The 16,101-nt window shown below is 38.3% G+C and overlaps 1 protein-coding gene across 2 annotated transcripts in view; it reads left to right on the top strand.

The window, feature by feature from the left end:
- Positions 1 to 3,123: 3,123 nt before the first annotated feature.
- Positions 3,124 to 16,101, top strand: part of UCHL3 (ubiquitin C-terminal hydrolase L3) — a 47,135-nt gene continuing 34,157 nt past the window's right edge. The window contains exons 1-3 of one of the 2 annotated variants that reach the window (XM_081046105.1): positions 3,124 to 3,167; positions 3,311 to 3,529; positions 13,082 to 13,210. In XM_081046105.1, the coding sequence (XP_080902231.1) occupies positions 3,141 to 3,167; positions 3,311 to 3,529; positions 13,082 to 13,210 (375 nt within the window). In that variant the 5' untranslated portion in view covers positions 3,124 to 3,140. Of the gene's footprint in view, positions 3,168 to 3,310; positions 3,649 to 13,081; positions 13,211 to 16,101 lie in introns of those variants that run through there. The other variant, XM_081046106.1, reaches the window with a different exon arrangement.

Here is a 16,101-nt window from a genome sequence, read left to right as displayed (position 1 = left end):
CTGATACTCCTCTTAATTCCAACATTTAAATTTCCGTCAGGTGTAGCAATTCGCTTTTGCTATGTAAAATAGAAAGAGAAATGGCGTTCCCAATGTCATACTACGGGCAGGCATGTATTTAGCTTACGTGTCTCGGGGCTTAGCTGTGGGTTGGCCGTCCGGACTGGGCTCAGCCGAGGTGGTTCAGCTGGGCTCCCCGTGTCTCTGTTCCTGGGCCCCGCGGGCGAGCACAAGCACAGTTTTCTATGGTAAAGTGCGAGACAGCAAGCAGAAACACGAGCTCCCAGACTTGAAACTGGCGCGCCATGCTTTCTGCCCCATTTTATTGACCAAACCAAGTCGCCTGGCTGAACTCAGCGTCAGAGTCCGGAAATGTACAATTGATTGTCATCATTTGTGACAGGTATGATCTAAAGTCTCACCGTGAACACTGAATTAGTAAATACTGAATCATTGCTCCCAGGAGAAATACAAGTTAGGTTTCTGGGAGCCTTGGTCACACTTTCATCAACAGATCAATACACAACCTTGTTTTATGAGTTTCTGTTTAAAGACTCCTCACTTAACATATATTATTGATTCATCAATATTGAACTCACTGTCAACAGCACCATAACTCATGCCTGAAGAAATTTATCTAACCCACGTATTTTCTCTATGAGGCACATCACAGCCTCACTGCACTTAGAAACGCTAGATAACACATCAGCACAATGCGTGGGCCATACATAAATACAATGAAATCACCAAAAAAAGCACAAAAATGTAGCACTAAATAACTAAATAGACTGCAAAAAGAACACTTGTTTCCAGCATGAGACCTGAAACAAGAAGGCAGAGCAGCATTGCCTGGTTGAGTTCAGTTGGGAATTCAATTTTTTTGCCTCTCCTTCACTCATGTCTGCGAATGACCGCAAAAGTGACATGAGTATTGATTTGGGGTTATTGATTTATTACCAAATAAATGTTAGTAAGTAGGCAAATTCAAAATTCAGAATCCATGAATAATGAGTATCGACACTACTTTGCCCCTTAGTGGTATAAACTTCAAAGTTACGAGTATATGGCAAAGGAGGTGGATAAAGTGAGGGTTTAAAAATTGGGGCCAACGCGGAATATTGGGCCCCATCTCAGCTTTATTGAATCAAAATCTGCATTTCAAATTCCCCAGAGTTTTGTATACACATTCAACTTTGAGAAGCACTGCCCTCAGATGATGGTAGGTACATCCATGCCAGGGGGTGGGATGGTGGGGGTGGGGGTGGTGGTGGTGGCAGTTAAACCCTATGAAGATTAGGGAGCTACTACATGAATAAGGTTTATATGGGTCCAAAAGTTTGGGAGCATCCTGGGACCACCTATCTAAGGTGAAGACTAAGTTATTGTGCCTTGCATTTCCTATTAATTGGGAAGAGACAGAGACTTGGTGGGTCTCTTTAGTTTTTGGAGACAGCATATACCACACTTGGAAAACAGTTACAACACTTTCATTGAGTGACATGACAGCTGTCAGTCTGAGTGGGTCTCTGAGCCAGAGAGTGTTATGTAGCAGGTTCAAGCTGGAGCTGGAATGAAAGCTTCCTTGCTGTTTGGCTGTATGTCTCCGCAGATCCAGGGGTGCTCGAGATATCCGTGATGGATAAGGATACTGTGTGGAGTTTTAGGCAAGCCCTTACAGGAGAGTCACAGTGCAGAACCTTAAAGTCCTGGAGCAAGGCCATTCCTCTGACAGCAAGTCATTTGAAAAACAGCTCCTGGCATGCCACGGAGAGCCTGGCCGTGCAACTTAAGTATTATGCAACTACAGCAGCCCATCAGGAGCTGGACATTTCAGATTTGCCAAATCACAGTAGAGTGGGGATAGCAGCAAGCTATCAGATAGATAAGGAAAAGAGGAGTCAGGGATTGGAAATTCCTTGGAGGTCAAAGAACAGTGGTCAGAAAAACATGTGTGGGAGAGTTAGAAGTTTCCCAAGAAAGGCAAGCTCACCATAATAAATAAACTTTTTCTCACTCTCGAACTACTCCTCTCTTTGAATGTCCTTTATTGGATGCAGAATAGTAATATACACTCTACCCCAGGTCAAATCTTTGGAGTTACCATTGACCAATTCCTGCTCAGCAAAGGGAACCCCTTTAAAATAGTATCTCTTTCATCTGTGCCTGCCTCTCCATCTCCATGGCTACTACCTTAATTAAATCTGTCATCATTTCACTCTTGCAAGTTCTCTACATTATTGACAAATGGTGTTTCTGTATATCTGAGTATTCCATTCATTCCTCAAATACTTATTGAGCATCTACTATGGTGTCAGGCACCGGGTCAGACTGTGGGGAAACAATGTGAAGAATTTAAAAAGCTGCTGCTGCGAGCCTCGTGGAATTGACAGTCTGGTGGATGAGAGATATGAAAATCATGCTTAAAATCCTTCAGTGATGCCCTGCTGTTTTCAAGATGAAGCCCCAATATCTCGACTGGCTTGTCCCTGCTTATCTCTCCAGCATCACCTCTAACCTCTGCCTTTCCATCTTTCAGGTTCTGCTGTCACAATGCATATTTACTTCAGAGCACCTGCCTGAAACAAGAAGGCAGGCTAACGTCAATCTCTGTTAAGGGTTCCCTCCAGCTGTCCACACTCCTCAGGAATCCTTCTGGACACTCCCTTCTTCCTTCAGCTACTCTTCTTTGCCACTCCACCACACTTCATGCTACACTACCGCATATGTATCACACTTTATTATTCCTCGTTCTTTTGTCCACCTCTTACACTACCGTGAGCTCTGCTGTGTGTACCCAACACTTAGTATAACGTCTGATTCCTAATAGGTATTTGACATTTTTTGGGGGAAGGGGTCAAACGTAACTGAGTAGATATATAGAAATGCCCCTCCCCACCCCCACTCCGGCTCTCTGCAACAGCAGACCAGACAAGGTCAACACATCCCTTCTGCACCTTGACAAAGGAGCTTCTGGGGCACAACTCCCAGGCGTCCTCGGCTTCCAGACCTTCAGATGGACAGCTACCGGGTCCCTTACTTCTCAGAATGAGACTCAGTGGTGCGCCCCCTAGCGCCTCCGACTGACGCTGCAGGATTGGGGGGCGCCAGCGAGCACGCGGTCCCAGACCAGCTCAAGGCGCATGCGAGCACGGGAGAGCTCGGCCCGGGTAGGAAGAGTCCAAGCGTGAGGGGGAGCGAGCTGCACATGCAGAGACTTTTTTACCTACTGCAATAGGGAGGTGGCTCTTATTCTTTTTCTCTCCAAGTGTATCTTAATTTAAAATGTAAAACTTTACATATGGCTTTGCAGGGAACGCGAAAGGGGCTAAAGTGTTTTCAAGTTCTTCTCTTGTCCTTCCGCACCCCTCCCGGGGGCGGTGGGGTGGAAGATCCCAGGTCAAGGCGCGCGGGGGCGGAAGCGGCCGCGGCTGCGACGGCGACGGCTGTCAGAGCTGCAGAGTGGCCCGGCCGAGCTGCCATGGAGCGTCAGCGCTGGCTGCCGCTGGAGGCCAATCCCGAGGTGAGAGCAGCTCTGATCTCGGCCTGGGGCCGCGGGCAGGGGAGAAGGGAACCGGGTTGCTGGAGCTCGTTCGAGGCAGTCTGTCTCTGAATCCTGTTCTCTGTTTTCGTTTCCAGGTCACCAACCAGGTGAGTGAAGTGCCTTGTCGCTCGAGACCCTGGAGTTCTCTCCGGCCGTGTACACCTCCACGCTCCCTCAGAGTCTGGGATTTAATTCCCGGGCGGTTCCTCTTGCGAGTGTTCGCATTTTACGGCTGTCCCTCTCCCACCCGGCTCCTGAGGATGCTCCCAGCTGCCCCAGCCCTTCCCTATGGTCCCATTCCCCCCGTCATCACGTTTTCTGGGGTTTCGGGGTTTCAGAGATGGCACTCTGTATCCCTGTTCCTCATTTCCTCCTTCTGTCGCTTCCGGCACGTGCAGCTTCCATAATTTTCCCACCCCTGTCCCTCCTGGGTGACTAATTTGCCTGCACTCCCTGACTCCGAGCTGTATAAACTCGCCCACCCAGTCCTTGTCATTCCGTCTACCGCCTGCACTATGAAATCATCTTCTCTTGCCCCATCAAGTCGCTTCCCTTCCCCGCCACGCCCCCTTTCTCTTCCAGTTTCATGCAACTGGAATTTAATTGCTGCCATAACATAGAAAGCGCAGCACCATAGTTCCCACACGATTCTCTGCCACGTACAACAACCCTTCAAGTTCGCCGGTGTGTTGGGCGTTCGAATTTAAGGAGGGGAGAGGGCTGCTCGATTAAAAGAACCAACGCTGCCAGGTGTAAACTTGTGGTTTGCTCAGGTGTGTGTTGTCTGACGTGGTCAACAGCGGGTTTGCTTTTCACTGCCCTCTTAGTGTATTATGTGATACACTTCCCCACCACCACCACATCTTCCTTCTCCATCACTAGGGAATATCGATTCATCACGTACTTAATTGCCTTTTGCTTTCCAAAGCTTGTAGAAAATTCTTTATATAAGGAAGTAGGTAGACATACTTGAATGTTGGCAAGCAAACCTTTGTCTTTTTATTCAGGTTTACCATGTGCTTTTGAGATGACTAGTATTTCTTATCTATTTATAACGTAGAACAAATAGGAAAAGCTCAAACTCCAACATACATCTTGTATTCTTCCGGTAGCGTTTCCTATTGATGTTAATTTTCTTTTGTTTTACCCCCTTTGAAATTTGCTGTTCTTTTTTTTTTTTTTTTTTTTCCCTATCATACTTGGACCACTGTGTAAAGTGAGAATAATCATCAGGCTGAAAGTCAGTACTTGCAATTTCTAATTTAATGCCCTAGGAAAGCAGCATATTTCTCTCAGACTTACTCCAAAACTATTTTTACACTTTTTTAAAAGGTGTTTTTATTTATTTATTTTAAATGTGTTTTTCCAGGACCCATCAGCTCCAAGTCAAGTAGTTGTTTCAATCTAGTTGTGGAGGGCGCAGCTCACAGTGGCCCATGTGGGGATCGAACCGATGACCTTGGTGTTACCAGCACTGAGCTCTAACCAACTGAGCTAACTGGCCGCCCCTATTTTTACACCTTTTGTGAAAAATCAGTTTATCATATATCTGGAGAGTGTTCGGTTCTGATGATCTATGTATCTGTTTTTTCATCAGTACCACACAGTTTTGATTACTGTAGTTTTATAGTAAGTCTTGAAATTAAATAGTATTTATCCTCCAACTTTATTCTTGTTTTTCAAAATTGTTTAGGCTATTTTAGTTACTTTACCTTTCTATGTAAATTTTAGAATCAGCTTGGTGATTTCTACAAAAAGTCCTATTTGACTTTGATGGTGAATGTGTGCATAACTCGACAGCTTCATTTGGGGGAAAATTAGCATCTTAACAATACTGAGTCTTGCAAGCCATGAAGATGGTACATCTCATCATTTACTTTGATTTGTTTCAACAGTGTTTTGTTTCAGTGTGTCATTGTTGCACAAATTTTTTCAGATTTATACCTAAATAGTGATTTGGGAGGCTATTGTAAATGATAACAGTTTTAAAGTCTTAATTTCTAATTGTCCATTGCTACATATAGAAATACTGATTTTTATATGTTGACTTTGTATCCTGCTGCTTGCTGAATTTACCTATTATAATGGTTTTTTTTTAGATGCTTGGGATTTTCTATATAGACAATTGTAGCCTCTATGAATAGACTGTTTTATTTCTTTTCAATTTGTATGCATTTGCTTTCTTTCTTTCTTTCTTTCTTTCTTTCTTTCTTTCTTTCTTTCTTTCTTTCTTTCTTTCTTTCTTTCTTTCTTCCTTCCTTCCTTCCTTCCTTCCTTCCTTCCTTCCTTCCTTCCTTCCTTCCTTCCCTCCCCTCCCCTCCCCTCCCCTCCCCCCCCTCCCTCCCTCCTTCCCTCCCTTTTTTCCTTTCCACTGGTTAGGACCTTCAATACAACATTGAATGGCGTGGAGATTTCCAGATGTTAGAGGGAAAACATTTGATCTTTCCTCATTAGCGATGTTAGTTGTAGGGTTTTGGTAGATGCTTTTTATAAGGCTAAGAAAGTTCCTTTCTTTTCCTAGTTTGATAAGAGTTTTTATCATGTATCAATGTTGAATTTTCTCAAATGACTTTTCTGCATCTTTTGAGATGATCATTTAAGGAAGAAATAGTATCAGTTGTACATAAATGTAGAAGAGGGGGGACACTTCTCAGCCCATTTTATGGTCAGCATTATCAGACAAATCATAATAGCAAAAACTGAAGACCGACATCACTCATGAACGTAGATGGAAATATCCTCAACAAAATATTAGCAAAGACAATGCAGCAGTATATAAAAACGATAACATGTCATGACCAAGAACAGTGTTTCCTGGTATTGTAAAGTTGGTATGCTATTCAAAAGTCAATCAATATAATTAACTATCTTAACAGACTAAAGAACAAAACTATTTTTAGATGATATTTGTTTTAATACGATATATTACTAGAAAATTAGGTTCTGTGATTCAGCTATTATTGGATCTTGTTCCTAGGTAATCTTGATAAACTTAAAAAAATTCACTTATACACATTAATTAAATACTATTTTGGGGCATCATTTTTAATATCAACTATCTGAGCAGAAAGTGGTTACACTTTGGGATTAAAACATTCATGCTTTTCTGCTTTTCAGTCCAGTGGGAAGAGACAAACAATAAACAAGTAAGCAAACAAATAATTAGCAATTGTTACAGGTGTAATGAAAAAAAAATTAACAGGGTATTGTGATGGGGACCATCAGGGAAAACAACAGGTTGGATGGTAACAGGAGGCCATTCTGAGGTGCCATAAACAGAGAAGAGATGTTATTAGTATATGATTGTATACTATTTTTGGCATGCTTTGTTGTAGTTCAGTTTTAAAGTAATTTATAAAAGAAGTGATGTACTTTTAGTGGGAGAATGGGCAAGTATCTAGGAAGTAATTAATTTTAGTGAAAATTTGTGTGGTTGTTTCTTAATTCTCAATGTGTTAGAACCAAGAATAGAAAATGAATGAAAAAAGTTAATTAACTGACTTAGAATTTGGAGAATTAAAGCACAGATAAACCCTAACAACAGTATCCATGCCCGCCATCTCTTGTTTCCTCAAAGTAATGAATAGTAGGCCTTTTACTTATCTTCACAGTCTTACAATTTGGTAGCTGCATGTGTTGTACTTTCAGTTTGAACAAATACTGTTTTTGCTCTAATGCTGCCTACTTTGTGTAAGAATGATCAACACGTGTCTACTATGTGCAGATCATTATTAATTGCTAGACATTACATAGTAACCATATGACTCAGTAGACGTGGTAAGCAATGATTTCTTTTGTCGGTTAATATGCTGTCAGTCCCTTCTAAGGATATTTTGTCATGCTACAAGTAGGACTTACCTAGAATAAAAATCAGTGAAGTGATAGAAAAATTTTATTTAAAGATATTAAGCTCTTATTTACAATATTTTTAAACGGGTAGTAGGAGCTTGTAGCTGATTGAAAGTAATATTAAGCATCAAGAATTACAACTTTTAAAAAAGTGCAGTTTCTGATATGGGCAATCGTAACATTTCTTTTTATGACGACATTAGATTTTCATCCTGATTATGTTTTGTGATTTGAGCATAGCACAGCCACATTATGTATGTTTTTAAATATTGTTGTATTTTTAGAACCAGTTAATTTTTGGAATTCCTGAAAGGATATGGAATTCCCCTAGAAGTATTCCTAATTGATTTTACTGAAGAGGCAAAATGTTTTCTAGCATACTGTATAATGTCCAAAGGAAAATAAATTTAACGTAACTATTGTATTTAGCTTAGATATTTAGAGTTGGAAAATGAATTAGAGATCATCTGTTGGATTATTGCCATAAACATACAAAAATTCTCCAGTTAGTGGATCTCATTGTAAGAAAAACAGCCTATTACTCTGTTCTCTGGCTACCACTGTCTTATTCTGTTTTCCTTCTTTGTAAATTTTTCACAACTAATTGTCCACAGGAATTGTTGCTACTTTCTCATCTCTGTTTTTTTTTTTTCTGTATTCACTTATATCTAGCTTACTGCTGTCCTCACCATTTTATGGTAACTGCTTTTGTCAAGTTTACTAGTCATAGCTTTGCCAGATCCATTGGTCACTTTCTGTTACCGTATTTCTTGACCTCTCAGCAACATTTGGTAGAGTAGCCCGCCCCATCCTTCTTGAAACATCTTTTCTTGGCTTCAGTGATAATTCTGGTTTTCTCCCTTTTTCTCTGACTGCTTCTCAGATTCGCCTTTGCTGGATCTCTTCTCTCTTCCATCTTCTAAGGAGTTCCTCAGTAGTAACTTCTAGACTACTAATCTTTTCTATGTACATTCTCTCCCTAGTGATGTTTTCTGTTGTATAGCATTAATACTATCAATTGTCACATAACTGATTCCATGTTCCTCTAAGCTCTGACTTCTCCACCAAACTGGAAATCTGTATACTCAACTACGTCTTTGTTATCACCAATTGGATGTCTTGTAGATAGCTCAAACTTAACATGGCTGGAAAAGAAATCTAGATTTTATCCTCCCACCTCTCCTCCAAAGGTGTTTCTTCCCCAGTCTTCCAAGGGCACTGCCATTTACTGAATGCCCAAGTCAGTGGCATTGGTTCTTCTTTACAACTGTGCTACATTGGAAAGGCTGTACTGTATTGAGTTGATTTCTTGGGTTAGTATCTCTGCTTTAAGACTATGGACAGTTGCCTAAACTCTCTATACCTCCGTTTCTTAGTTTCTTATAATCTCTCATGATCTTGTAAAATTGTTGTAAGCATTAAATAAATGACTAAATGTAAAATATGTAGAACAATTTCTAGAGTAAAGCATGCGCTCTGTGAATGTTAGCTTTTAAAAATATTCTTTTTCCCTAACTTCTAAGATCCAATTGATCTGCAGCTGTTATAGACTTTTCTTTCAAATTCTGTTCCAAATCTGGCCATTCTCCCCATTTCTATTACTACAACCCAAGCCCCCATCCTTCCTTAGTTTGGAAACTTCAGTAGCTTCCTAACTAGTTTTTCTGCTTCTCCCTTTTCCTCCCCAACATCTATTCTCCATGTACACCCAAAGTGGTTTGATTAAAATGCAAATCATGTCTTATGTCTCCCTGCTTAAAACACTCAAAATGATCTTCCACTGCTTGTCCTTTGAGTACAATTCGAACTTCTTAACTGTGGCTTGATGAGGAGGTGCTGTCCGCTTCCACCCCACTCATGCCGAGCTGCAGTCTTGGAACACCAAACCTGTTCCTGCTTCGGAGTCTTTGCGCTTGTCCGTTTTTTGTTTGAATCATTCTGCTCCGGGTTGTTCCACGGCTGGTTCTTTCTTGTCATTTGTATCTTAACTTCAAGTCTCCTCAGTTAGTCTTTCTTTGATTATGTGGCTAGAGTTCCTCCCCAGCCCTGGAACCTGCACTGACATCAGGTCTTGTTTTATTTTATTTTCTTCATAATACTTACCAGGTTGTGAGGTGATCTCAGGTGTTTACTTGTTTATTGTGTGTATCCTACGACCACAGCGTAAGTTCTGTGTGGGCAAAGACATGTCTGAAGTATGGTGCCTGGCCCATAGCGTGCTCTCAACAAACAGTTATTGAATGGAAGAATGAATAAATCTTATATAACTGCTTTCCTGCTCCAGAAAATCTTTCTCAAAATTATCTTTAATGTGGTCATGAATCTTGTACTTGAAAATTTCAATGAGCAGTATTCTACGTCATAAACTGGTTTAAATTTTTTTATTTTAATAATGAGAATAATATGCAATATGATTAGAAGAATTACATTTATATTTCTGCTGAAAGCAAATCTGCTTTTCTGTAACTTCTTCCAGTTGCTCATCGTCTTCCGTTTGAAACCATACAGAGTAAATCTAATGGCTCTTCCATGATATTCCTAAGAATATCTGGTGATGGGATCATAATAATTTAAGAAGTCTCTGAACAGATTGTCCAGCTATGACATCTTCCAAAACCTTCTCATTCCTGATCACCTTCCTTGAGTTTGCTTCTGTTTATCATTGTTCTTCATAAAGTAGGCCTCCCAGAGATGATTTGATAATCCACTCGGAAAATGTGTGTAGAATGTAGTGGGTGAGTACAATATTCGGGGTAATACTTCCTTTAAAGCAGACCAGGGCTGCATCACTTTTGTTGACAATTGTGTAGTCAGTCCACTGAGCCTGCAGGGAAGTGAACGTCCTTTTTCCTTAATCCCCACATTAGATGTTTTCATATTTCCCTATTCTGTACTAAAATAATTTCAGTTTTGTTTATTTTTCACTAAATCTCTATTAAAATTCATTTTGCTGGTTTCCAGTCTTTAAAAACCGTCACTTTCTCATTTAAGTATTAGTTATTCTCCTAGTTCTGCATCTAGCAGTTATTACTAGTATACTTTTAATAGTTACAATATCAAACAATTACTAAATAAGTATAATTTCTGTCCTAACCCAGATCATTAATAAAGTAGTAACAAGGCAGAAACTAGGCCTTGTTACTACTGCTCAGGTTGTTAAAGACTAGAGAAAGTGGCTTTAGAACAAAATTGACAAGAAAATGAATTTTCTTTTTTTAATTTATAAAGTCAGAATTTTTGTTATTTGACTGTCACCTAAAGAATGAGGAATTCATTATAAATTAAGGGCAGAGAATAAGTTTTTCAGATCGAGAACTCCAGTGTGTAGCTAGAAACCTGGAGAGAAGAGCTGGTTATAGACCCTTTGAGAACTCGAAAAGTTAATTCATTGTGGCTAAAGTTAGAGAATAAGGTACAGAAAAGATACTTCAAGCAGTGAGAGGTGAGGCTGGAAAAGTGGATAGGTACTAGAGCATTCAGAACTTTGCATGTGGGTTCTGGCTCTGTGACCTTGAAAAATCACATAACCCCTGGACTTGATTTTCTCATTGGTGATGGATATAATAAAACCTATCTTCCCAGTTGTCATGAAGAAGTACATTAAAACTCCTCACACGGTTTCTGATACATGCTACTCTTAAGTATTTGCAAATAATTTTTTCTTTGGTGAAAAATTTATCATTGGGCCATTGAATAAAAAGGATAAGTTGACCAAGGATCTTTTGGAGGCACATATTCTACTTTACTAATTATTTTTCTTGATTGGTCATAATTTTAAAGACATTGTGATAATTTAGTGAGCTAGTCAGTCAGAAATTTTTGTTATTTTACCACGTGTTTAGAAAAGCCAGATGACTCATATTACGAGTTATAAGTCCCTTTATTATTTTTTGTGCAAACAGGATTCTTCTAATTGTGTTGAGACGGCTTTGCACATCTACATATAGAATACTTTGTGAGTTGTCTGCAGAGATTTTTTTGGGTGGTAGAGTTTTAAGACTTATTTTGGGTTTTCTCCCAGTTTTAAAGATTTAAATAAAATACACATGTGGATCAGTTCTATAGATTTGTAACTTAGAAACTACATATAACTATTGTAAAAATAACACTTTTAAAAAATACTGGAAAATAAAAAGTTGAGATTACTCTACCCAATCTAACTGCTGTTAATATTTTAGAACACTTCCTTCTACTTTCTTTTTGCATATGATCATCAAACACACAGGTGGGCTTTTTTTTTTAATTATAAAAGCAGGACACCTTTATGATTTGAAGAAAAGTTAGAGGTAAAAGTTGAAGACCTTCTACCCCATCCTTTCTCCACTTCCCAGTGGTAGTTACTATTAGTAGCTGCTTTTATTCTTTTTATTCATCTGGTGACTTCCTGTGTGAGTCTGACTCAACATTCTGGAGTCAGAGGATGCAGCCAATGTACTTAATAGATATTAATTTCATTGAACTTCTTTGTATGAGTGTCATTTGCTTGGTGATACAAGTCAAAAGTTAAGGAAAAGTATAATTTCAGTTAAAATTTATTCAATTTTGTATTTAATTTAAGCTGCTATTTAGCCATTGTGTCCTCAGTTTGAAACTAACCAGTCTCACTAGTTAGTCTCACTAGACTTGCTGCGTTTGGAGCTCGGTACCTTGTATACTTGTTAGCTTTGGCTGACATGGAGTAAATTTACACGTTTGACTTCAAAGTAACTTACCAATTTTGTTCAGACTGTTTTTTCACTAAAATGTTTAACTTTTTTTTTTTCATTTTCTCTGCTCCTTTTTTTTCTATAATCTGAAACTTATTTTGTGATGGCGCACTTTTAAAAATCATCAGCTTCATTCAGTACAGATATTTGTTAAGAATTTATTGTGAAATTGACTTCATTCTAATTCTTATTTTATTTTTTAATTTTTCCTCTCTGCAAAAGATTAGGGTCTGACATTTTATTTTCCAATGAAATCTAAAGAGTTTCAAGAAACCACTATTCTTTTGTTACAGTTGTTTTGCCAGATATAAGAAAGGCAATAAAGTTGAGTAGGTTTCATTGTGTACTTGAGGCCAGAAAGCCAGTAGTTTACTTCTTACATCAAGCATTCTTTGGTGTTCAGACAAGTCACTTGGACTTTTTTGGCTTTATATACTCTTTGCTTATTGATATAATTTGTGATATCTATCTATCTACCTACCTACCTACCTACCTACCTACCTACCTTCTTACCTTTCTTTCTTCTTTCCTCCTTCCTTCCTTCCTTCCTTCCTACCTTTAAACCTCAGACATCATTTTTGGTAAGTAGGACAAACTGTGTTGATTTTCTACTAAAATAATTCTTTATTTACCAGAACTTAGATGTATCTCATTGAGAATCAAGTGTGGAAATTAATTTAACATATCAATCAAGCCAAGTTGTTTTATGTGTTTGGTTAAGTTCTGGCTTATTATGTTCAATCCCAAAATAATGAATTTTGAAAAAAAGGAATTTTGCTTAATATGTAATAAATTTTAAATGTTTGTTAATTGATGTAAATAAATTCCTTCCTACCCTGTTCATGGAAAACTAGCTTCACTTCTTTCTTATTGAAAAATCTGTAATATTTGTACCTTGCATTCTCTTTTATGTATTAGATACACAGTACTTACATGTTGATTATTTCCCTGTTAACACTATATGTTTTTTCCCTCCTTTTACCAGTTTCTCAAACAATTAGGTCTACATCCTAACTGGCAATTTGTTGATGTATATGGAATGGATCCTGAACTCCTTAGCATGGTACCAAGACCAGTGTGTGCAGTATTACTTCTCTTCCCTATTACAGAAAAGGTATTGTTAAGATACAAAGATTCTAGTAAATAGAAAATTCTTTTTTATTGGTCAATTAAAAATAATGTTCTTCTTTAAGAACAAATGACTCCCTTCTTCTATAAAAAGAGGAACTCTAGGGAGTGGAAATACCGTAAAAATCTAGTTTCATTAAAGAGATGATATTTAGATTTTGATTTATAGATTGACAATAAAGCCCTTAGTCTTTTAAGTATGAGTGGTTTTCTTCTTTTATAAAATATGGTTAGTTTGCCTCAACTGTGTTTTGGTATGACATTTAGTCACATTTTGTTGTTTATACTTTAGAAACATAAATACTAGAATAATCTTAAACGTGTCTTAGAAAATGTATGAATAAGGAATATATTCAAGTTTTCAATATGTAAAATATGTAAATTTTTTCAATATACATATATGTAAAAAGAAATCTTTGCTTTTTTTAAGGAGGTAGGTATAACTGATAACATGGGTTACATTTTCAGAATAAACCTAATTTGGGTGGAAAACACTAACATTAAATAGAGTTTAATTGGTAGATTTAGGCTGTGTTGAGGATTATATATAGCTATTATTAGATTTCTATTTAAATTCAAATCACCATATTTCAAGCCTTTCTTCTACAATTATGTATTGCAGGTATGTGTATTATGGAGCCAGAACTTTTAAGTTTATTTTAATACAGCTTATGAGTCTGTATTCTTCTAATTTTATTTTTAAACTTAGAAACAATAGGGGCCGGCTGGTGGCTCAGGTGGTTACTCAGGCGGTTACAAGTTACTCATCCGGGGAGAGTGCAAGGCTTATAATACCAGCATGGGCCAGGGAGTTGTGTCCTACACAATTAGACTGAGAAACAACGGCTTGAACCGGAGTTGGGGGGGAGGGCAGAACAAGGCGGGGGGAACCTTAGAAACAATAGGATGAAATCAGAGCTTGTAAAATATAAAGAAGTAAATGTTTGGGAAGATGTGGGAGAAATAAGTGTTAATGACTTGGCATAGACATGCTCAGGTTATCAATTTCAGAAATTAAGAATAGGTTTTGTTCAGTCCTAGAAATTCCTGGATAATTTTTTTTTGTGCCAAAACTAATTAAGGTAAACTAAGGTAAAACTAATTCAAGGTAAAATAAAAAATACTGTGACATTTTTCTTTTCTACTTAAAGGTGCTACGAAACAAATTAATTAAAGAAGGGATATTTCTTCATGTTTGCTGATTGTAATATTCATAGAAATTTGGAGTTAGAAATTTCTTGTGATTACCCAGTATTAGATTAAACTACTTTTAGTGGTGAGGGTTGTGGTTATTCTGAACTTTAAGGAACAGTTAGGACAAACACTTAAGTTTACCCTCTTTTAGTCAGTTATTTTCACCTTTTTTTTAATTCCTGAAATAAGCCAATAGGCAGATATTGGACCCCAGTTGTAAGGAGCAGTAAAAAAATGAAGAAAAAAAAATCTGCTGCTGAAAGCTTAGGCTTTCTTAGTTGATATGCTACAAATGTGAGTTTATTGTATAAATTGGAAATTTCCCAAACTGTTGACTTTTATGACCTCTTTTTTGTTTTTAAAGAATAAATGGGATTTGATCATCTTTAGTAGGTCATCAGTATTTATAAACATGTTATCCTTATCAGTACAACTTCTTCATTTAGTGGATCATTAGGTAGTACCGAAAAGCTCATTGTGCCTACTACTAGAAAGAACACAATTCTAAAATATTTGTATAAGTATTTATGAAAGTATAACTTACTTATATAAATACATAAGTAGAGGATAAAGTGGCATCTGCCACTTTTTCATGTCTCTTAAAATTTGGTATATCACCATTTCAACTCGTGACATATTAAAGTCACTCAAAGGATATCTAGTGGATGTTTTAGGAGATAAAAAGTGTCTTGGTCTTCTGCATTGTCTTGTGGGGCGGCCTGCGGGGTCTCAGCTCCCGCTCCCCACATAAGAACGCAGGACATGGTGAGGCCAAAAAGGAACACCCACGGAGCCATAGGTAGGGGAGTCACACCACTGTAGTCTCTTTGGCGGCTGGGTTGGAGACACAGAAGCAGGAGCCACACGATTCGCAACCCACCGTCCACTTGTCTCTGCCAACCAACCTCACTTGCTAACTGCAGTCCACTTCTCTGCAATCCGCAATCCACACTTAGCCCTTGCCAGCCACCATCTTCTTGCTAGTCTCCCCCCGCCCCCGTTTTCTGCTAGCGTAGCCATGGCAGTTATATTAGTGGCCAATGGCTCACTAGCCACAGCTGATGGCCATCCAATCACAGTTGATGGCCATTTACTACCTGAGCTAGCACCTTTCCACGTGAGGCCGAGAGCCTGGAAACTGCACTCCTGGCTCTGTCCCCACATGCATTCTAGTTTAGGAACTGATTATGTACATAGTTTCAAATGGCTTAAGCATACTAGGAATAGCAAAAGAACTGTCATGGATACCTTATTACCCTTTAAATGTCAATTTTGTGTTTTAAATGTGTGCTTTATAGTAGTGCTTACCAGCCAATGAATCACAGGTGAAGAGGCTATACATTTATTTCTTATATTTTTCTTGTCTCCTGACCATGTGTTTTCACTTAGGTCTGCCATAATCACTTTTCCTTTTGTCCTATACTTGCTGTATGTCATTTTAGGATTTTTTTCTAAGCATTAAATCTTGTGAAATTATCAAATCTCATTTTGCTTTGTTATCAAGGAGCATTGATAGTAAACAACAACAAGAAAGTTAATTGTAGAACCCTGTAAACATATCAACGTAACACCTTACTACATTGAACCTTTCACTGTTTTTGCCAGTTGAACTTATATGAATGAAACAATGGTTCAGAATTTATTGTGAAAATGTTTGATTTAGAAGCACATTCATAAAAATTA

Source organism: Rhinolophus hipposideros, assembly GCF_964194185.1.
Source record: "Rhinolophus hipposideros genome assembly, chromosome: 4".
Lineage (NCBI taxonomy): Eukaryota > Metazoa > Chordata > Mammalia > Chiroptera > Rhinolophidae > Rhinolophus > Rhinolophus hipposideros.
Note: the sequence above shows the minus strand (reverse complement) of the source record. Positions and strands in the feature narration are given on the sequence as shown.